The sequence below is a fragment of the Vitis riparia genome, unplaced genomic scaffold (genome assembly GCF_004353265.1).
Source record: "Vitis riparia cultivar Riparia Gloire de Montpellier isolate 1030 unplaced genomic scaffold, EGFV_Vit.rip_1.0 scaffold731_pilon_pilon, whole genome shotgun sequence".
Lineage (NCBI taxonomy): Eukaryota > Viridiplantae > Streptophyta > Magnoliopsida > Vitales > Vitaceae > Vitis > Vitis riparia.
Window position 1 is genome coordinate 46,209 of NW_023269756.1, and position 24,175 is coordinate 70,383.

Consider the following 24,175-nt stretch of genomic DNA (forward strand, 5'->3'; position numbering starts at 1 on the left):
ATCTTGATCTTCGTACTAATCAATGTGAACTGAAAGTTCAAAAGATTATTTATTTGCAAGAACTTTCAAATCAACTGCCAAATGCTTTCATTGATGCAAAGAAAGTGAAAAAAATCATTTTCATTGACCTAGAATATTCCAATAAGAGTTGATGTCCTTGAAAAATAATTAAATAATGAGTCTAAGGCACGCTTAAAGCATGGTAGACCTTGAAAAGGCAAACACATTCCCTAAAATAGTGAAACACAAGGAAAGATATATGAAATGTGGCACTCTTGAAGAAGTTGCATATAAAGCGAGTTATTAAAATGATTGATCAGTCTCAAACAACCCTTAAAAAGGCACAAGTTAAACAAGTAGCCCTATGAGAGACATATGTTTTATAATTACCTCCTGAAAAGGTACAAGTACCTGATATTGATGAGATCTAAATCATTTACTTATTTATGGAGAAAAATGGGATTGAAATACTCTTGTCATTGACCATGTATTTCCTTTCCAAATAACTATTAACATCATAAGAAATGATTGGGATCCCAAAGTAGCAACTATGAATGAATGTCAACATAGAAAAGATTGGCCAAAATGGAAAGAATACATCCCCAAAAATTAGATTCATTACAAAAATGAGAAGTATTCAGACTTGTAGTTTAGATGCCTAAAGTTGTCAAACTTGTTGGATATAAATGAAATCACAAGATATAAAACGTGACTCATAACTCAAGCGTAGAAACCTAGTATTGACTATGAGGAAACATATTTTCCTATAATGGATGCAAGCATATTTAGATATGTCTGAGGCAACTAATTCAAAACATTGTAGCATATATTCAATTAAGATACAAAGATCCTTGCATCAATTAAGCAATCCAAAGACATATGGTATGATCACTTCAATGAATATTTGAAGTGAGAAGTATGTATGTATTACCTTATTTGTCTATGCATATTCATTATGCTGAATATTTGCAATTATTATAGTATATATAGAACATTGAATTTTGTTGGAACTCCTGAAGAGCTTACAAAATGGTAAACTGCTTGAAAAGTAAATTTGAAATAAAAGATCTTGGAAAACAAAATTTTTCCTCATCCTATAGATCAAGTACTTTTCAAATGAAATATTAGTTTATTAGTCAACATATACAAAGAAAGTCTTAAAGCACTTTCATATGGATAAATCACATCCATTAAGTTATCTAATGATAGTTCATTCATTTGAAGTGAAAAATGACCACTTATGTCCTAAAGAAGATAATGAAGAACTACTTGGTCCAGAAGTACCATATTATAGTGTTATTGGTACACTGATGAATCTTGTAAATTATACATGACCAAATATTGCATTCCTTGTTAATTTACTTGTGAGATATAGTTATGCACTAACTCAGAGACATTGGAATAAAATCAATCATGTACTATAATAACATGGGTAATTGCTTGAATATATAGATGTTGACTATCTTTCAAACCCCCACAAAGCTTGATCTCAAATGAGTTATGTATTTATTTATGGTGGTATGACAATATCATGGAGATCAATCAAGCAAATAATGGAAACATGTGGACTACCCTCCATTAGAGGTAATGCTACTAAGTTAATAATGCTGCATGCATTGCACAAATTAAAAAATGATACATTAAGGGTGATATAATTAAGCATATATCACCCAAGTCTTTTACTTTCATTAACTCTAGAAGAGTGATGAAATTGTTATTCAATGAATAAGATCAAGTGACAATTTAGTAGATCTATTCACAAAGGCATTGTCAACTACAATACTCAAGAAGCTCATTGGAATACGCCGACTCAAAGATCTCTATATTGTGCTTCAAGAGAAAATATGATTGTCAACATGAGGAGGAACTAATTGATAAGAATATCACTATGTTGTACTCTTTTTCCCTTCATCCAGGTTTTATCCCACTAGGTTTTACTGACAAGTTTTTTAATGAGACAGTTGTAGTAATCCAAAAGAATATTATACTATTTTTCCTTCACTAGGATTTTTCCTAGTAAGGTTTTAATGAAACTAATTTTTATGATCATCCAATGAGAAGTGTTATAAAATATGAGATTCTGTACCATTATGGTAACTTGTGAATGATCATCCATAAATATCTTTCGTAACTCCCTATAAAATGGAAGGATCCCGAATGAAATTCTATTGAGTTTTCATGTGCATTTTATTCTATCTTTCTTGCTTTCTTTTTCAAGAACATATTTGTCCAATTGAGGACAACCAAGATAGGAAGAAGACAAAAGTGGGGTCAAATGCCAATCAAAACTATATCTTGTAGAATAATATTATGGGAGAATTATGATTTACACCCACTTGGGCTTGAAAATTGGCCAAGATCCTCAAATCCCTTATATTTGAGCCCAAGACCTAATGGAAGATTAAAAATCGAGTTGAAGAACATTACCTTTTAAAATTTCCTAAAATGCCCTTAATTGTCAAAAAGAAAAAAATAATAATAATGGGCTTCCCATCTCTCTCATTCTCTCTTTCCCTTTCTATTTCTCTTTTCACTCACCTTACCTTTCTCTCACATATTAATTCGTGGGATCATGTAAATTCATTCTTGGCAAGAGAGGTGTCACTATGTCCAATTTTTTTTCCCCCAAAAACCATGCCTAATAAATTGAATATTGGAAATCAATGGTTAAAAATGATTATTACTACATTTTTTAAGTAAACATTTTTTAAACACCTCATAATTTTTTTTTTCAAACTTACAAAATATATAATAAATATTTTTTAAACACCTTAAAAATATTATTATTCTTTTTTATCTGATATACATATAATCTATTTTTTAATATAAATATCTTTACTGTTATAGACAATTATTTGAATATTTTCTCTATTTTAAGGACAATACATAGACATTGTCTTGATATATTATTTTGTAACATGACCATCTTTTAACTAATGGTGATAATTAATTTTTAATTGAATACTGTATATAATTTAATACTTTGAAAAATATTAAAATACCATTTTAATTCCGAAATAGAGGTGGACTTGATTTGGTTTAAATTATTAAAACACAATACCATCAAGTCAAGCAAATGTATCATATTAAGAGATGTGCATATAATTATGTCATAATTTTCTCTTCTTTTTTTCCTCATATATGATATCTTTTGTATAAAGTTTTGTAGATGAAAAATGACAAAATCTTTTGTTATGCAAAGAGGTATAAAAATACATTAAAATAATAAATAAATAAAAAGAATATAATGGAGCACAAATTAGATGAAAATCACCTTAAATAGGGATATAATATAAAATATGAAAATGTGAGAAAAAACAAGTTTAGATGAAATTTAAGATAAAGGATCAAAGAAAATAAATTAAAAGTAATAATATAAAAATCATAGAATATATATATTAAATTAACTTGATAATTTAAATTAACGATTTAAAAAAAATTACAAATGTTATGAAGATAATTTTTTTTATCATTTTTAATTCTATTTAAATGTGATTTTTTTTTAATTTCTGCTAACATTATGTTTATAAGGGTAAAATAGTAAAAATATATATTTCATTCGGTTTACTTGTAATAAACACTTTAAATATGATTAATTTTAATTTTATTTCCTATGTTTTAATTTTGGTAGGAAAGATCTAAATGGTATAGTTAGGTAAAAAATTATTGATAATTTTTCCTAAACAATTATTATATGTTGTTTGTATTGTCTTAAGTCATTTGAAACAATGACACTAATGTGTTATCCATTTTTATTGATTTGATTTCACAAAAAAGGTAGCACCTAAATATTGTGGTTAATTTTCCTTTATATGAGATGTAAATGTACTAAAAAAAATATTGTTAAAACTACTCAAACAAAATATGCAATTACAAATTTTGGATGATGAAATTTAAAAATTCAAATTGAAACAATTTTTAGGTGAAGGAATGTGTGGGGGGAAAGTGTCAAATCCTTAGGCGACAAGAAAAAAAATGGTTTAGAATTGATTGAAATCTTACATAAAAGTAGCCTTATACACCCCTTTTACCGTTAATACATTTGTCTTATATAGTTAATACATTTGTCTTATATAGTGAGTGTAACACTCTTGTACAGTAGTGCAAATTTTATAAACAATCCGTAGGTGACAAGAAAAATAAAAAAGTGATTCAAAATCGAGTAAAAGATTTCACAAATGGTGGTCTTGTACACTTAGTACATTTCCCTTGTATAGTTAGTGTAAAACCATATTACAATGACACGGTATATCCCTCTTATGTTATGTATCCACGTAGACATCTTAATCATATTTCTAATGATTTGGCTAAGAAAAGGGTGGATAAATTAGGGCTATTTTTTTTTTATTAAGTTAGTGAATACCCTTGTATAGTTGCAAAAATTAAACATGATTTCAGTAATTTGATTAAGAGAAAAAAATGAAAAACTTAAATCTGATTTTTTTATTTATAAACATATTATATTTTTGTGAAAAAAATATATAATTGACCGATTCCTTTACTTAATTGTGAACATATTATATTTTTTATTTTATTATTAAAATAGTTAATAGAAAAAAAAATAATCAATAAATGAAATTTAATTCTTTTTATTATTTTCATATAAAAATAGTGTTAAACAAGGTTTTCAATTTTCATTTTTAAAAATAGTTTTCATTTTTTTATTAACCGTATTTTCAAAAAGAGAAAATATAGAAAATAAAAATTATTTTTAAAAAATGATAACTAGAAAAATATTTTAAAACCAAACTCAAACATAATTTATATAATTGTTAACTACGTGTTTTCATTTAAAATGAGTAAATATATCATTCAACCCTTTTATATAAGAAAAATTCAATTTTTATTTTACTATGTATTGATATAATCCATTTCTAAATACGAAAAATATTTTAATTGGATATTTAAAATAAAAACTCTCCATCCATCCTCTTGCTCTTGTTTTTTTTTTTTTTTTTTTTCCTTAATTCAATAAATTTTCAATTAATTCAAATCATTAATCTTGGCTTAGGACTTGATCTTGGAAGTGGCTATGAGCTGCATAATATAATATGGGAATTCAAAAATAAATCATTTTCAAGCATGCTGCATGGAAGAATAATATTAGTTAAATTTTGATTTTCACACATAAACCCATTGAAATGGTGGAGTTAATTAATAGTTAAGGTAAGAAGATTGGAGTATAGAGTTGATGCAATAGATGATGACGAGAGGGATTTAGTATTAGCATATGAGAACAGTGCTCAATACTCAGAAATCAACCTACCAAACCATCAGCTTAATACAATACACACAGCTTTATTATATGCTGCGTCGTGAAGATGATGCTTGATTTAGCAGCAAACACATATATATATATATATATATATATATATATATATATATATATATATATATATATATATATATAGATATATATAGGACACTCAAAGACATTGTACTTTGGACTCTCATTACACTTTAGCTTGGCGATTTCTTCAGCTGGTGTATTCAGGAATCGAACTAATTGCACTTGGATCAACGTTGGGAATCAAAGAAGCAAACTCGGCCATCAAAGCCTCAAGGTCACCTCCCCAGACAGAGTGATCACTAGCCTCATCATCCATGAGGTGTTCCTCTAGGTAGAGGAGGTGTCGCCTAAGGTCACTTATAGTCGCATGCCTCTTCTTCAAGTGGTTGTTCCACCGGTTCTTGATAGCATTAGGAGCTCGCCCACGAAGATCATTTTTTGCCATAGATGCCCAGCTGCAAGCAGCACAACACAGGAACTCCACCTCAGACTCAAGCTGATCACCACACCATCATATCATATCATATGATAATGGAAAAATATGAGGATGATTCTCATTACCTATTCTGAGGAAGCGACATTTGCTGGATGATGATGTCATCTTCCTCTCGGGAGAATTCATCTTTGTTGATATCAGGATTCAGATTGTTCTCCCACCTCTCCCAACAACTCTTACCAGTCCTGTTCAGCTCTGCCTGCTTTGCGATAGCTGGCCAAGATAGATTGGGGTATTTGTGCCTTACTTCTTTGAGCTTATCGTCTTCTTCTGGGGTCCATAGCGATTTCTTCTGCTGTGTTCTTGCCATTATGAATTTCCCTGCAAAGAAGGAAGAAACCCAATAAAGCTGCTTCCATGAAATATACAACAAGAAAACAAACAAACAAATAAATAAACATTACAATGACTGAGCTTGAAGAAATAATATTGTGAATGGCTAAGCTTCAGGTGGTGTCTTATTTATAGCAGTGAGACAAACTGAACCACCCCATCGGACTTGAGGGGATCTGCCTTTAGTTCCCGTTTGAGTTGACGAAAAATAAGTTCAGTTTGTTTGAAGCCAAATGCCAAACGGAAATGGGCATGCGGTCAAATGACAAACGGAAAACGGTGGTGCATCCCTCCATCAACCACCTTTTCCACCATCGGACTTGAGGGGATCTGCCTTTAGTTCCGTTTGAGCCGTCGAAACATAAGTTTCAAAATGCCAAACGGAAATGGGCATGCGGCAACGGAAGACGGTGGTGCATTCCTCCATCAAGCACCTTAATTTTCCAAATAGGCCATCAGCTACAGATTTGTCATATTATTATTATTATTATTATTATTATTTTTGTATATTTGTTTGATTTTATTAATAATCCTTTTTCCAAATATTTTCCAAATATTTTTTTTATCATCAAAATTGTAAAAATAAATTTTCAAATAAGAGTGGTAACAATTATTTTCTTGAATGAACTGAACCACCCCACTGGACTTAGGGGAATGTGCCTAGTTCAGTTTGAGTCCAAATTTTCTCACTAGCACAACCAAGCATTGTGAAGTAGAATCGAAAAGGTGGACCTCAAGAGGGAATCGATTTTCAACGAAGCACTGTTGATGAAAGTAACTTCTAACAAATTTATATTTTATACTTGTCTTTTCCATCTTCAGGTACACATGAAACGCCCTTTGAAGCCAAACCGATGCCAACGGAAATTGTCTCCATCACCTTTTGGTTCTAATCGGAGATACGCTAGTTCAGGTGCACAGGAAGGGGCCTTTTGAAGCCAAACCGGCTCCAAACGGAAATGGTGCAAATCCATGTCTCCATCTTTTGTTCTAATCTGACCACATGGTATTGCGATATATCGTATATGGCCATATATCGGCAGTCAACAGCTGATCAACGCGGACTGTCAATATGGTCAAAGCTCAAAATTGAGCTATTTTCTTCTTACTGCTGCTGGGGGCATTCAAGGCACCGTTGGGGCAAGTTTGTCATTTGTTAAATATTATCCACCAAACATATATATATATATATATAATATTAAAAAAAATTTTAAAGTAAAAATTAATTATAATTATTTTATAATTAAATAAAAAATTTTCATTTAATTGATTAGCAAAAATATAAAAATGATTAGGATAATTTTCTCTATAGTATTCAATATTATTAATATATTAATTAAATATTAAAAAAATATATATTTATCATTATTTATTTTATATTGTATCATAATTTTAATATTAAATTTATTTTAAAATTAAATATATTATAATCAAATATCACAATATTATCATCAAATAATGTTTTATATAATTTAATAATCAATGTACACTTATCAAATTTATATTTTTTATTAATACGTACAATATTATATATATATATATATATATATATATATATATATATATGTATATATCAATTTATTCAATAAAACAACTTTAAAATGTCTATTATACTTCTAATTTCATTTTTAAAAGTTTTATTTGATATTTTTATAAGTTTTGATCAATTTTAGATCTATTGATATTTTGTATCAAAATATATGCCGATATATCCGTGATTACCAATATTTTCATCCTTGATTGTATTTGACCTTCGTTTGGATTACAGGTTAGCATATAGTTACTTTACTTATTTTCTTGCTTTGGATTGGCCACATTGATTTATTTAGCTCCTTTGATTCATCATCATCATTATTATTATTATTATTATTGTTATATGTTTATTTATATTACATACCGGTTTGATTTTATCAATAATCTTTTTTATATATTTTTTCAATCATCAAAAAATAAAATAAAATTTGAAATCTTTTTTTTTTCCTTAATTGAACTCCTTCTTTAATGCAAGTTGAAACATTTTTTAAGGAATATTGAGATTATTTTTTTTAATAATAAAAAAATCATTTTTCTTAAAAAATAAAACTAAAACCATTTTTCTTAATAATAAAACCGAATTTATTTTCCTTAATGATCAAACTAAAATCATTGGAATCATTCTTTTGTAAATATGAGAGGCTTACAACTTACCTTTTGGAAAAAGGTTTTGAGAGATGTGGAGTTGATAGAACTCTTTTCATTCATAGGTATAAGTCTAAACTATTAATGACTCAAATTTACGTTGATAATATAGTTTTTGGAGCCACCTCAAGTGACTTTGCCCTTAATTTTGTTGAGGAAATGAAAAAAGAGTTCAAAATGAGTATGGTAGGTGGACTCAATTTCTCCTTAGAACTGTAGATTAGACAACTTAAAGATGATATTTTTTTTTTGTCTCAATCTAAATATGCTAGGGAGTTAGTAAAGAAATTTGGCCTTGAGTCCACCAAGCACTCTAGGACAATCATGAGCACTACTACTAAGTTTTGCAAGGACACAGCTGGAAAAGATGTTGAACAAAAGCTTTATAGGAGTATTATAAGAAGTTTGTTATATCTCATTGTGAGTCGTCCAAACATTTCTTTTAGTGTGGACACTGCTAGGTACCAAGCAAATTCCAAAGAGTCACACTTAAATTTTGTTAAAAGAATCATTCGCTACATTAGTGGGACTTTAAATTATGGGTTATGGTACCCTTGTGGTTCCTCTTATGTTATGTTAGATATTTCAATGGCGATTGGGTTGGAAACATAAAGCATAGGAAAAACACTTCTTGTGCTTGCTTCACTGTTGGGGATTGTTTAGTCACTTGGCAAAGTAAGAAGCAAAATTTAGTATCTTTGTCCATTGCAAAAGCAGAATGCATTGTTGTAGGAAGTTGTACCCAACTCTTTTGGATGAAACAAATCCTTAGTGATTATGGTATTAAGCATAGTACTATGAGTATCCATTGATTGAATTATATTCTCTAGGGTTTCTACTTAAATCATTACTACTCTCTTAAATTCTGCAAGTTCTTTGGATTAAATCATGACCTGATATGATTTTCAGATTGTTCTCATTATTTTTAACCCTGCCAATTACTTTTTCTTTCAATGTCTATTTTGTGAAGCTTTGAGTATTCTATCTATTTTTCATATTTTTCTTCATTTCGGTTATTCTATCAGACTTCAACGCTTATCTTAGCGTTCAAGTGCTCTTTTCATTGATCAAGCACTCAATACTAGCACTCAAAGTGCTCAAGCATCCATAAGTTGCTTCTAGCATTGCTTCATGCGATATAAGCGCTTGAGTGCTCCTTAAGTTATATCCAACACTTAAACTGCTCAAGCATTAATCTTGCATCCAATAGCCTAAGCACCTATATAATGCATTCCAACATGCCATTTTCTTCATTATCTTCTTTTTAGTTCGCTTGAGTGCCCTAGGTTTCTAATCCTCGTCTTCTCATGGTCAATTCATGTCCTATTTCATTTTTTGTCCTTATACTATTATTCAAGGCTATCTTTTAAGCATTTCTAGTGGTTTAGTTTCTTAAGGTATTTTTCTCAATTTTCATGTTGTTATACTTTCTTAGTATTAGTCATATGGCAGAACATCGTTATCCTAAGAAGGTGGCTCCTTCCACGCCTCTGTCTCCTAAGCCCATCTAAGGTCCTTTTAACCTAGATGATTTTCTCTTAGAGTGTTTTCACTTTGAGAAGGATTGTGATGGATACTATTTTGTCCTTCGAGGTCACCGAGTCGAGATAGAGCCCCCTATTGACCTTAGGGCTTTTCAGGACACCGTTCTCTCTACTATCTTTCATGTTAGGGGCTAAAAGACTTGTATAACTATTCGAGGGACTCCGTATCCTCATTACATTCTCATATTCTATTCGAACATCCATTTGGTAGCTATTGGTCTCATGTTTTGAGTTATTATATATGGTCAAACCTTCATGGTCTTTATTATGTCTATCAAGCGTGTACTAGGCATGCCTCTTTTTGCTGGTCAGCTTCCAGTATTCTCTCTAAAGGTTCATGCACTCACTAGAGGTGAGCTTGCCTATATTCTTACCACTTTGTATGGCAAGTCTTGTCCATTGCTAACTTATGTTTCTATTGCTAACTTCACCAAGTCAACTTGGGTCATTGTTACGTATTTGTCATATTCTTGCTACCTCTTGTCCTATCATACTCAGATTCAATGTCGTGGCTCACTTCATTCATGCTATCCTTTTTAGGCAGCAATTCGATGTTGCCTTAGTGATTCTCTATTACTATATCTTGATTACATAATTAGGTTTATATATTTCTCCTACACACTTCTTTACCCTGAGTATTTATGTTTAGTGTGTGCAAATTGCAAGTATTGAAAGAGTGTACCAAATCATGATGCATTATGAGAGTATCAACATGTGTTTGAATGTTTAGGCTTAGTTGAGAGTAATTGATGTTATGTAAACTTTATTTGAGAGTATTAGGAAGTTTATGCAATAGTGTTTTATCACAAAATTACCAAAAAGAGATATTATTAGGACATTGAGTCTTATTTTTGTTTGTTGACAATTTTGTTCCTATTTATCCTGCCTTAGGAAACTTTGTAGACAGTGACTTACTCTCCACTAAAGATTTAAGGTTGTTGTTGATTCAACCGAAAAGTCACAAGTAAGCCTGAAAAGGTTTGTTTAGTGGCAAGTTAGGTGATTGAAGGGTTAAAGTGGATCGATATTTTTTCTATGAACAAAAAATGCTTAAATTGATATTTTAGAAAAACAAAGGACACTCAAGCGTTGGAACTACTCAAGCACTTATCCAATGCTCAAGCGTCTCATATGCTTGAGTAGTGGTTAAGTGCACTTAAGTGGTCGTCCAAAATCTGCTAGGCGGGCGGCAGCTTTGGTAATAGTTGGCTACTACATCTGAGATTTATAGCTTGCGATGTTTGGTGTTGTAATATGTCCAACATGATCAATGCAGATGATTCTAATGTAAGGTTTAAACCTAATTTTCGCATTCGATCCTATCATATGTCATGCTTAAGTTTATTTTTACTCAATTATTATTGACATTTTTTTTATGATATTGATGACGATGATGATAATTTTGTTTAGTAGCCCCATTTGGAAATATATATATATATATATATATATATATATATATATATATATATATATATATATATATATATATATATATATATATTGAGTAATAATTATTAACATAATATTTAAGATTATGTTGCATTTTTTTTTATAATGAAGATAGAAAAGGGTTGTTAAAATGAAATGTTGACTTCAAATGGAAAGTATTCAATTTTAAGAATAAAATTTAAAATAACTACAATCTTAAAATTATTAAGAATAAAAATATCCGTTTTTACGGATATATTATGATATATTTGAAAATATTAGTGATAATTATGACAAAAATTTAGATGACAAATAAGTCGATCAAAATTCATAAAAATATTGAAAAAAAAAATGCTTTAAAAAATGATAGAAAAAAAAAATACATATATTAAAGTTGTTTTGACAAAAAAAAAATGATATTATATATGATATAATATGTGATATTTGATAATAATATCTTATGTGTTTATAAGAAATATAAATTTTTGAAGTATATAATATTAAGTATTTGATTTTATTAAATGTCGTGTCAATAATTTATACATAATATCTTGTAATAGTTTCTTTTACTATTAAAATTGAGATCACTGTGGTTTCATGGAAAATATCATCTTAATGGAGATAATAATCATAACAAGGCAAAATAAAACAAGCAATACAATACATATATTAAAATTATTTAATCAAATTTAAATATATGAATAATATATTTAACTTATGATTTTTGTAGTATTTCATAATAATATATAGAATTAAAAAATACATTTAATACTAAAATGATAATTTATCTACTTTATGACATATTTATAAATTTATATATGCCTTTTATATTTAACTTATGGTTTTTGTAAGCAACTAACAATATTGGTCTTTGAATATTAAATATTTTTATTTTTCTTTCTTCCTGTTTTTTTTTTTCTTCTTCTTTATTTCTTTTTCTATTTTTTTTTTTAATTTTCAAGAATTTGATTAGACAAAGATGATTATTGTATTAAATGCCATTGTAGATAAGTAAATAAAAAAAGTGATAAAACATAAAAAGACATGATTAAGGAAAAGAAATAAGCAAGAAAATATAATTTTGATAATAATTAATATAAATGGATATTTAAAGAATAAAAATAATTCCTAAATAAAATAATAAGCTTTAGCTTTAAAAATATTAAGGAAAAAAAAAATATGTTTGACAATTAAAAAATAAATAATAATTTTTTATTTTTAAAAACAAAAATAACTTATTTTTTGAAAACATTTTTATTATTTTTAGTTGCCTCATGATAATTAATTTTAAAAATAATGTTATAAATATGATGACCGATTAAAAATAAAATATTACACGCAAAAAGCTATATTTAAAAAATAATTAAAACATAGAAAAGAGGTTTCGAATATTTCAAGTTTATGAGAATAATTTTGAAAAAGTTAGTTTTCAAAATTGTTTTTTAAAAACACTTCCCCAACATGCCAAACAAATATGAAATATATATTCTTTTTATTGGGCAAAAATATTTTCTCAATTTCATAAAAAAAAAAAAAATGTTGAAAGTATTTATATTTAATCCAATATATATGTGGTACCGACAATTATAAAGTCACGTGATGGAATAGCGAATGCACGTTTCTACCAACAAGTCTCCGGACATGGACAACATTAAAAGATACCATGTCGCACACCAAATCCCACACCCACCAATCACAGCCCTCCCAACTTTCTCTCCAACCTTCACTGTCTACCTCTTTCCAGGAGCCTCCACAGCCGTCCGATCACCATCGGGAGCAGGGAGTTCGATGATCGGAGGGCGGGGAGGAGTAGTGGGTGGGTGGAGATGGGGGCGTGGGGTTGCTGGTGGTGGTGGTGATGGTGGAGGAGACAGTGGAGCTGAAGCTAAGCCACCATCTCCATGGGGTTGTGGAGAGAGTGAATGAGAGAAATGGGCCTTTTGTTGGGCTTTTAATGACTTCTCCCACTGAAGAAATTGCTCTTCAAGTCTCTGGTTTCTTTGTTCCTAGCTCTGATTTTCCTCTGGTTCAACTTGCTGGTATACTTCTCTACTTCTCTCTCTCACTCACTCTCTCTTCCCATGGTTCTTCCTGTTTGATTCAATTGGATGGTTAAAGTTTGGGGATATGTGGTTTATGGGCTTGGGCTCATAATTTGAGTAGCCCAAACTAAGCCCATGACTTGTGGAGAGTTTGGGTGGCTCACTTTCATGGGTATTAACTCAATAAGGGTTTTTGGATATGTTGTTGGGCTTTGTGGAGCCTAGTTTTGTTTGATCCAATTTGACGACCCGACCCGAATAATATTGCATGGCTTTTTAATGGGAGATTTATTGAGGCCTGTTGGGCCGTTTAGCCCATTGTGGAACCACCCTTTCTGATTAGGGTTTTTTAGTGTGGTGGGGTTGTCGTGTTATATATATAGAGAGAATATTGTAGCCGCCACGTTGTACTCTGAATTCTTCCCTGATAATAGTGATATCCCTACAACTCCGTGGACGTAGGCAAATTGCCGAACCACGTAAATACTGTCTTGTGCGTGTGATTATCTTTTCTTTGGCGTGTGTTTTCTTTAATTTTGTTTCTCACGGGTTGGGAATTCGGTTTAATTCCCTACAACTGGTATCAGAGCTTGGGTTGAAGATTTCTGGAAGAGCAAAAGATCACAAAGCACACAAGATGAAAACAAAAGGAATTTTCACTGAAGGTGGAGTCGATTGCTCTCTCGTCGTGATATGATACAAAAAGGTTTGTGTCATGGAGAGATTGAAGATTACTTTCATGGAATTTGGTCCAAGATGGAAATTGTTAGGAAGTGTCTCAAATTCCTAATTAGTATAGATTCCTTTTTGTAAAGAATATTATATAGAATATTTCTAGGTTGATATATTATTGTAATATTAGACTTCCTTATAGAATAAGGAAGGTTGTTGGAAATATCTCTATAAATATTCTAGGTCATGAGGGGAAAAAGTTATGAGATGAGATGGAGATAGGTCTGTAAAGACTATACAAGGTGGATAGAGATGTGAGGAAGAACGGGAGGTACCTGGTGGAGCGAGATGGCTTGTAGTAAGGTATGGATACAAGGAGTGGGGAAACATGGGATGTTTCGGGAACCCAATAGTTGTATCTGGTTCTGTCCTCTGTAATATTCTCTATTGTATAATGGAATCATTATCTCTCATCCGTGGACGTAGGCATGATTGGCCGAACCACGTTAAAACCTCATGTACCGTATGTGTGATTGTTTTATCTTTGTGTTCTTGAACTAACATTGTTGGCATCAAAGCTTTCGTTGGCACTACAACTGGTATCAGAGCCTAGGGTTAGGTTTGAGTGGGAGCAATGGCAGAGGAAGCAGGAAAGGCGTCTGGAATAGAAAAGTTTGATGGCACAGACTTTGCGTATTGGAGGATGCAGATTGAAGATTATCTCTATGGGAGGAAATTGCATCTACCTCTTTTGGGGACAAAACCTGAGAGTATGAAGGCTGAGGAATGGGCGCTTCTTGACAGACAGGTTCTAGGAGTTATTAGGTTAACTCTGTCTAGGTCTGTTGCACATAATGTTGTAAAGGAGAAGACCACAGCAGATTTGATGAAGGCTTTGTCTGGTATGTATGAAAAGCCGTCCGCAAACAATAAGGTGCATCTGATGAAGAAATTGTTTAATTTGAAGATGTCAGAGAATGCATCAGTAGCACAACATCTGAATGAATTTAATACAATCACAAATCAATTGTCGTCTGTAGAAATTGATTTTGATGATGAGATTCGTGCTCTGATCGTCTTGGCTTCTTTGCCAAACAGTTGGGAGGCAATGAGGATGGCAGTAAGCAATTCTACGGGAAAGGAAAAGCTCAAGTACAATGATATACGAGATTTAATTCTGGCTGAGGAGATTCGCCGAAGAGATGCAGGTGAAACCTTAGGATCTGGTTCTGCCCTGAACCTTGAGACAAGAGGTAGAGGTAATAATAGAAATTCAAATCAGGGTAGATCAAATTCCAGAAATTCTAATCGGAACAGAAGCAAATCTAGATCAGGCCAACAAGTACAATGCTGGAATTGTGGGAAAACAGGTCACTTTAAAAGGCAATGCAAAAGCCCTAAGAAGAAGAATGAAGATGATTCTGCTAATGCTGTAACAGAAGAGGTACAAGATGCATTGCTTCTTGCAGTAGACAGTCCACTTGATGATTGGGTTTTGGATTCAGGAGCTTCGTTTCATACCACTCCACACCGAGAAATCATACAGAATTATGTTGTAGGTGATTTTGGTAAGGTGTATTTGGCTGATAGTTCAGCCTTGGATGTTGTGGGTCTGGGAGACGTCCGGATATCTTTGCCCAATGGGCCTGTTTGGTTACTGGAGAAGGTTCGACATATTCCTGACCTGAGGAGGAATCTGATTTCTGTTGGACAACTTGATGATGAAGGACATGCAATACTATTTGTTGGTGGTACTTGGAAGGTTACAAAGGGAGCTAGGGTATTGGCTCGTGGAAAGAAGACTGGTACTCTGTATATGACCTCATGTCCAAGAGACACAATTGCAGTTGCTGATGCAAGTACTGATACAAGCCTATGGCACCGCAGACTTGGTCACATGAGTGAGAAAGGGATGAAGATGTTGCTATCAAAAGGAAAACTACCAGAATTGAAGTCCATTGATTTTGACATGTGTGAAAGTTGCATCTTAGGAAAGCAAAAAAAGGTGAGCTTCTTGAAAACTGGCAGAACACCGAAGGCTGAAAAATTGGAATTAGTACACACTGATTTGTGGGGGCCTACTCCGGTTGCATCCCTAGGAGGTTCAAGGTACTACATCACTTTTATTGATGACTCAAGTAGAAAGGTATGGGTTTATTTTCTGAAAAATAAATCTGATGTATTTGAAACTTTTAAGAAGTGGAAGGCCATGGTTGAAACAGAAACAGGTTTGAAAGTAAAATGTTTGAGGTCAGATAATGGAGGAGAGTACATAGATGGAGGGTTCAGTGAGTATTGTGCTGCACAGGGAATTAGGATGGAGAAGACCATTCCTGGGACACCACAGCAGAATGGTGTGGTTGAGCGCATGAACAAAACTCTCAATGAGCGTGCTAGAAGTATGAGGTTGCATGCTGGACTACCAAAAACTTTTTGGGCTGATGCTGTTAGCACTGCAGCTTACCTGATAAACCGAGGACCATCAGTTCCCATGGAGTTCAGACTTCCTAAGGAGGTTTGGAGTGGTAAAGAGGTGAAGTTTTCACATTTAAAAGTTTTTGGTTGTGTTTCTTATGTTCATATTGATTCTGATGCTTGTAGCAAACTTGATGCAAAGTCAAAAATATGTTTTTTCATTGGCTATGGTGATGAGAAATTTGGCTATAGGTTTTGGGATGAACAAAATAGGAAAATCATCAGAAGTAGAAATGTGATATTTAATGAACAGGTTATGTACAAGGACAGGTCAACTGTAGTGTCAGATGTTACAGAGATAGATCAAAAGAAATCTAAGTTTGTCAACTTAGATGAATTGACTGAAAGTACTGTCCAGAAGGGGGGTGAAGAAGATAAGGAGAATGTAAATTCACAGGTAGATCTGAGTACACCTGTAGTTGAAGTTCGCAGATCTTCCAGGAACATTAGACCTCCGCAGCGTTATTCACCTGTTTTAAATTATCTCCTGTTGACTGATGGCGGTGAGCCAGAGTGTTATGATGAAGCCTTGCAAGATGAGAATTCAAGCAAGTGGGAGTTAGCCATGAAGGATAAGATGGATTCCTTGTTAGGGAATCAAACATGGGAATTGACTGAATTGCCAGTAGGAAAAAAGGCTTTGCACAACAAGTGGGTATACAGAATAAAGAATGAGCATGATGGTAGTAAACGTTACAAGGCCAGATTAGTTGTTAAAGGGTTCCAGCAGAAGGAGGGCATTGACTACACAGAGATATTTTCTCCAGTTGTGAAAATGTCAACAATCAGACTTGTACTAGGAATGGTGGCTGCAGAAAACTTACATCTTGAGCAGTTAGATGTGAAGACAGCATTCCTTCATGGTGACTTGGAGGAAGACCTTTACATGATTCAGCCAAAAGGGTTCATTGTTCAGGGACAAGAGAATCTAGTCTGCAAACTGAGAAAAAGCTTGTATGGCCTTAAACAAGCTCCTAGACAGTGGTACAAGAAGTTTGACAGTTTTATGCATAGAATTGGGTTCAAGAGATGTGAAGCTGATCACTGTTGCTATGTTAAGTCTTTTGACAATTCTTACATCATATTACTGTTGTATGTGGATGATATGCTTATTGCAGGGTCTGACATTGAGAAAATTAATAATCTGAAGAAGCAATTGTCCAAACAATTTGCAATGAAGGATTTGGGAGCTGCAAAGCAAATCCTTGGTATGAGAATCATTAGAGATAAGGCTAATGGTACATTGAAGCTTTCACAATCAGAGTATGTGAAGAAAGTTCTCAGCAGGTTCAACATGAATGAAGCTAAACCAGTGAGCACACCCTTGGGGAGCCATTTCAAACTAAGCAAAGAACAGTCACCGAAGACAAAAGAAGAAAGGGACCATATGAGCAAGGTGCCCTATGCCTCAGCTATTGGTAGCTTGATGTATGCTATGGTGTGTACAAGGCCAGACATTGCACATGCAGTGGGAGTTGTGAGCAGATTCATGAGTAGGCCTGGAAAGCAGCATTGGGAGGCAGTCAAGTGGATTCTAAGATATCTGAAGGGTTCATTAGATACATGTCTTTGCTTCACAGGTGCAAGTTTGAAATTGCAGGGTTATGTAGATGCTGATTTTGCTGGTGATATTGATAGTAGAAAGAGTACTACTGGGTTTGTTTTTACTCTAAGTGGTACAGCTATATCATGGGTTTCAAATCTACAGAAGATTGTTACTTTGTCTACTACAGAAGCTGAGTATGTTGCAGCAACTGAAGCTGGAAAGGAGATGATTTGGCTACATGGTTTCTTAGATGAATTGGGTAAGAAGCAGGAGATGGGCATTCTACACAGTGACAGTCAGAGTGCAATTTTTCTTGCCAAAAATTCGGCTTTTCATTCAAAGTCGAAACATATACAAACAAAATACCACTTTATCCGTTATCTTGTTGAGGATAAACTGGTAATACTTGAGAAGATTTGTGGATCTAAGAACCCTGCAGACATGTTGACTAAGGGTGTCACTATTGAGAAGTTGAAGCTGTGCGCAGCTTCAATTGGTCTTCTAGCTTGAGGACAGGAGGATGAGTTGTAGGGATGAGGGATTGTTTCTTGGAGGATAGCGGTTTGATGTTGGTGATTGGACTAGTCTCCAAGTGGGAGATTTGTTGGGCTTTGTGGAACCTAGTTTTGTTTGATCCAATTTGACGACCCGACTCGAATAATATTGCATGGCTTTTTAATAGGAGATTTATTGAGGCCTGTTGGGCCGTTTAGCCCATTGTGGAACCACCCTTTCTGATTAGGGTTTTTTAGTGTGGTGGGGTTGTCGTGTTATATATATAGAGAGAATATTGTAGCCGCCATGTTGTACTCTGAATTCTTCCCTGATAATAGTGATATCCCTGCAACTCCGTGGACGTAGGCAAATTGCCGAACCACGTAAATACTGTCTTGTGCGTGTGATTATCTTTTCTTTGGCGTGTGTTTTCTTTAATTTTGTTTCTCACGGGTTGGGAATTCGGTTTAATTCCCTACATATGTTCCAATGTAATTTTAATGAAAGAGCTTTTAACTTGAAAGTGGGCACTTAATAGAAAAGTAATACTAAGATTGTTTCTTTAAAATCGTGATTTTAGCCTTATCTTTAGCTTTAAATTTTACCCAACAAGGGAGGAGTTATTAGCAGTATTTAGGCTTGGACCAACTTAGGCCCATAATATGCGTTGCCCAAAATTGGGCCCATAAGCTATGGCAACTAGAGGCTTTCTAGTTGGGATGTCTCTTACATAGTGGGTGACGATGGGACTGACTAGAATAGCGTTTGTATATATGGGGTAGTGCTTGGGCTTTTATGGGTTGGGCTCAGCCCAAACGTGGCCCATGATTTGTGGAGCCCCAAGTGTTCCATCTTTGATTGAATGAAGTAAGAATGCCATGTGTATAGACGTTGTAGGGGCAGTTTTGGGTCCAAATGGACTGTTTAATGGCAGCGTCTGGTCCTGGAATGGGCTGAAATTGGCCCAAATTAGACAAATGATTTGAATAGCCCAAACTAGGCCCATAATTGATTTTAGCTTATGCTTAAGGTTATTTAGATTTAATAAAATTTTTACTTTTTTTGAAAATTATGGCTTCGGTTTTGGTTTTAGCTTTTAGCTAAAGGAAAAAACAAAAGCATTCCAAATTGCGCCTCGAAATGTTGTAGATAGAGAAATGCGCTAATTCTAAAGAGATAGTAGTTGGGCTTGGACAGGCTGACATAGCCCAAAAGTGTTCTTGGCTTGGGTATCCTGAACTAGGCTCGTATCTTGGGCCCTGGGTTCCTAATTTGGATTCTTTAGACCCATAACTCGGGCGCAAGCTCTCATTGTTAGTTACTTTATTTGGGTCTCCGACTCTCGGTAGCTCAAATTCGCCTCATAGTTGGGTAGGTTCATAACTTTCTCAATTAGGCTAGCGTCTCTGTAATGGGCTTTTTTTTAGGGCGGGCCTATATGGACTGGGCTATGCTAGCCCAGAATAGGTCTTGGCCTTGTGTTCCTAGATTGAGTCTCATTGTACTAAAATTTTAATTTAAATACAATTGAAATTATTAGTACCTATTATCTTATGTAAAAAATGATTCAATTATTTATCTCAACAATTTGATATTTCTCTTATGCAACCATTTGATTGTAATTACCCTTCTTAACTCTAATGTGATTTGAATTTTGGTGTATTGGATGCTTAGGGAGGAGCTTCAACAGTGGAAAGATTAAGGGTGTAGATGTAATTTATGTGATGTCCGGGGAGCAAACGGTAAGATCATATATTTCTTTTTTTCTCTCTCTATTTTAATGTAATTAATTACTTAATTGTTTTTGTACATATCTAAATTGTATAATGTGTTAATACATGACTTCAAAATTGATATGAAGCATTTTGGGTGTTTGCTTTTATATATGATTTTTGTTACATGATTCCTTAATTTCTAATGGAAAATGAATTTTGTGAAAAATAAGATTACTTGAAATAAGAATCTTGAGGATCATTCAAATATTAAGAAGAATCAAGAAGCCATCAAAAGATTTAAAGAAAATTTGGTTAAAGAAGTCTTTTCAAAATTCCCTAAATACATTTTGGCATAGGAGTAAGCATGAAGTAGAATCACCCTATGATAAAAAATTTAGAGAAAAGGATATTCACACTAAGGCAAGACTAATTCAGATAAATCAAGAATTACTAAAATATTGCAAAATGAAATTCAAGAACTTCTTAATAAGAAAATCTATGGAGTTATTATACATTTAATGTTAAAAAACAAGTAGAGTTGGAAAGAAGAACACCTAGGCTTGTAATTAATTACAAATCTCTTAATGACACATTAAGATGGATTAATGAGATGTTCTATGCCTAAATCTTCTCCAAAGGTTAGTTAAATCTTAGATGTTCTCTAAGTTTGATACGAAAATTAGGATTTTGGCAAATCCAAATTGCTTAAAAGGATCATTATAAGATAGCTTTCACCATACCTTTTGGACCTTATAAATGGAATGTCATGCCCTTCAAATTTAAGAATGCACCCTTAGAATTCTAAAATATAATGAATAAGATCTTTAATTTTTCTTATATATATATATATATATATATATATATATATATATATATATATATATATATATATATATATATATATATATAGAAATTCTCATTGTTTATATTGATGATGTTTTAGTAGTTGTTTCATCCATATAAAAACATGAGAAACATCTTAATAAGTTTATCCATATTGTCAAGGAAAATGATTTAAGTTTATTAGCCTCTAAGATCAACCTTTTCTAGACTAAGATTAGATTTTTAGGTTGTCATATTTATCAAGAATTTATAACTTCTATTCAAATAACAATTCAATTGACTGATAAGTTTCCTAGTGAGTTTGACAATAAGAAGCAATTACAACATTTCTTAGGAAGCCTTAATTATGTTATGGAATTTTTTATGGACATAAGTCATATTTGTGCAACATTAAGATAAAGTTAAGACCCTATCATGCCTTACCTAATCTTGAAGCCTTTAAGATTGTTAAGACAGCTGTTTTAAAAATAGACTATGGTGGAATTCTTAAGCAAAATGATGGTGATAAGGAAATATTAGAGTAGTTCACCTTAGGGACTTGGAACAAAGCCTAACTCAATTATAACACTATCAAAAAGGAAATTTTAAACATTGTTTGTGCATCTAAAAATTTCAAGATAATCTTTTCAATAAAAAGTTTTTAGTTTATGTTAACTACAAATCAACACAATTAATTCCACAAAAAGATGTTAAAAATATAGCTTATAAGCATAGTCTCGCCAATGGGCAAGAAATTCTAAGTATTTTTTTATTTTTAGATGGAATATATTAAAGGAGAACAACCTCATTCATAATTTCCTGACTCATGAACTTTCATAGGATTCATGAAATCATAGCGCCTAAAAATGAAACTTAAACCTCCAAATTAATTAACTCAATCTTCTAAGAAATGTTAAAGCCCTTTAAAGCATTCTAAGGAATCATCTAACAATTTAAGTATCAGAAGACTCCATTAGAGTATCAAGGCAGAGCTAGAAGAAGAAGCAAAAACATTGCTTTTTGCCAATATTCTTCTCCTTGTGGTCCTATTCATACTATTCAACTTTCCAATAAGTACTTAACACTTTATCATGACCCTTCAAACCATCCTAAGATCCTAAAGACCACCGACTTCCCAACCATTTAAGAGTCTCATATCTTTAAACAGGTTGCTTTGTCCTCTTCCTCTCGAGAAAGTTGCATCAAGTTTCACTTCATGTTTAAGAAAACAAGTTGTGGAATTTGCAAACCCCATATCAATTTCTTCAAAATCTCACTTATGGCTAAATAACTAATGGCAAATAATAAAATTAAAAGCCTCATTCATTAAGTTGATTGCTTTACTTGAAATATGTGGAGGGTTTTGAAAGATTTAGAATTAATTTATCATATTTGGAATCGATTTTCCAATTAGAGTAAAACTTCAATAAAGGAATATTCAATAAATTAATAACCTTATTTAAATAATAAAACCTTCTAGTCCCATACCAAATAATATGAAGAGTGCATTTGGTAGTGATTTTAGGAAGTGTTTCTAGTCTTTCTAACATTTAAAAAATTTTATTTTTTAAGATTTAAAGATGCTAAAAAACACTTTTTAGAATCACTATCAAACACACTCTAAAAACTCGTTTGACAATGATTTTAGAAAGTGTTTATAACATTTTTAATATTTAAATTTTTTTATCATTTAAATGTTTGAAATGCTATAAACGTTTTCTAGAATCACTATCAAACATACTTTAAGTGTTACTCCAAAAATCACTTCATTCTTTAAATTTTTAAAAATGATATTTAAAATTTTACTAAACGCCTAATTTTTTATTAAAAGTATTTTTTTTGAAATTGACTCCCAAGTAGACCTATGATAAGTTTGATGAAGCAAGATGGATTGCTAACATTATTCTCCTAAGGTTTATTTATTTATTTGTCCATAATTGAGTAATGCATATCAAACTCACATTAATAAACCCTATGACCTAAACCCTAAACTCTAATGACACCAATATTGTGAAGCTTTCCTTGTATAATATATGAAATTCAAATGATAATACCAAATTTATCATCATTTTTCTCACATAAATTATCATATACTTTTGTTGTGACTTTGCTTTTTTATGGTATGTTTAGCTAAATGCAGGTATAATCGTGCAACTTCTTATTGACACATTCGATGTTGTGGGAGTCGTTCATTATGGGATTGCTGGAAGCACTAATGATTCCTTGCTCATTGGTGACGTTAGTGTCCCCAAATATGTTGCCCAAACAAGTTCTTGGAAATGAAAGGTATTAGCTGAAATTAACTTCACTTAACACAAAAAATCATTAGCCATCAGGAATTGTTGTGGAGTACATGCAAGCGTATTTCCTTTTTTCAACTTTTTATTATTCTATCAATTAGGATTTAAGGTTCGACATTTTTCTAACAAGTAATGAAAATTATGAACCGAACCATGACTAGAAGCTATAGTCACAACACATTTGGCGACGTTTAGGTCACGGTTTTTGAGAACCATGACTATAAGTTTTAACTACAATTTTACTTTTTTAGTCACAATTATAAAACATGACTAAAAGTGTTACTTCTTATAGTGCAAAACTTTGTCTAGCTTAAAAGCCAAAAACAACCTAAGAAATTACAGGCACATTCCTGTATTATTAGAATTTTTGGATTTCATCACTCTCTACTATTGTATCAACTATTAGTAATGGTTTGAGCCGCAAGCATATCCTTTCCAATGTTTGAATTTCATAGATCTTTATTATTGTAATAGTTAGGATTATAATTTAGGGTTTAGGGTTTATTTATGATAATTTTTAAAAATAACTAATCATTAGGATCGGTTTTGAACTATATATAGACATTTTTTCCCTTTTTGTTTAAATTTATATATTGGATTGAAGGACATTTTTTCAAAAAAATGTTCCATTACTCTTTAGTACTAATATTGATTTAGGGTTCATGGTTTTGAGATATTTAAAAAAAAAAATAATGAGGAAAAAACTAAGTTACTAACTCTATAACTATCAAATTTTGCCTGGGTAATGATAAAATCTAAATCATTGAATGAGGGTACAAACAATGAACTAAAGCACCAAATAACGAGACCCTATAACAATGTGACCAAGTTATATTATA

General features: G+C 32.1%; 2 protein-coding genes across 3 annotated transcripts in view; one reads left to right on the top strand and one right to left on the bottom strand.

Annotated features, from left to right (window-relative positions):
• LOC117910405 (bark storage protein B-like) overlaps positions 1-24,175 on the top strand; it is a 35,723-nt gene that overhangs the window by 9,854 nt on the left and 1,694 nt on the right. The window contains exons 3-5 of the mRNA XM_034824475.1: positions 13,109-13,308; positions 20,174-20,241; positions 23,167-23,316. Coding sequence (XP_034680366.1) covers positions 13,109-13,308; positions 20,174-20,241; positions 23,167-23,316 — 418 coding nt within the window. The remainder of the gene's footprint in view (positions 1-13,108; positions 13,309-20,173; positions 20,242-23,166; positions 23,317-24,175) is intronic.
• Positions 5,410-6,285, bottom strand: LOC117910408 (transcription factor MYB93-like). Of its 2 annotated transcripts, XM_034824479.1 has the most exons (3): positions 6,191-6,285; positions 5,852-6,107; positions 5,410-5,745 (listed from the first exon to the last, which is right to left on the bottom strand). In XM_034824479.1, exons 2-3 carry the CDS (start codon positions 6,094-6,096, stop codon positions 5,478-5,480), a joined length of 513 nt encoding a protein of 170 aa, XP_034680370.1. In that variant the 5' UTR covers positions 6,097-6,107; positions 6,191-6,285; the 3' UTR covers positions 5,410-5,477. The 2 variants fall into 2 exon arrangements, with proteins under 2 accessions (XP_034680370.1, XP_034680369.1); XM_034824478.1 differs by lacking the exon at positions 6,191-6,285 and having other exon boundaries at positions 5,852-6,166.

Coding starts and splice junctions, on each gene's coding strand:
- LOC117910408 (XM_034824479.1), bottom strand. CDS start 6,096: ATGGCAAGAACACAGCAGAAGAAATCGCTATGGACCCCAGAAGAAGAC. Junction 5,746..5,851: donor ATGTCGCTTCCTCAGAATAG/GTAATGAGAATC, acceptor TGCTGCTTGCAG/CTGGGCATCTATGGCAAAAA.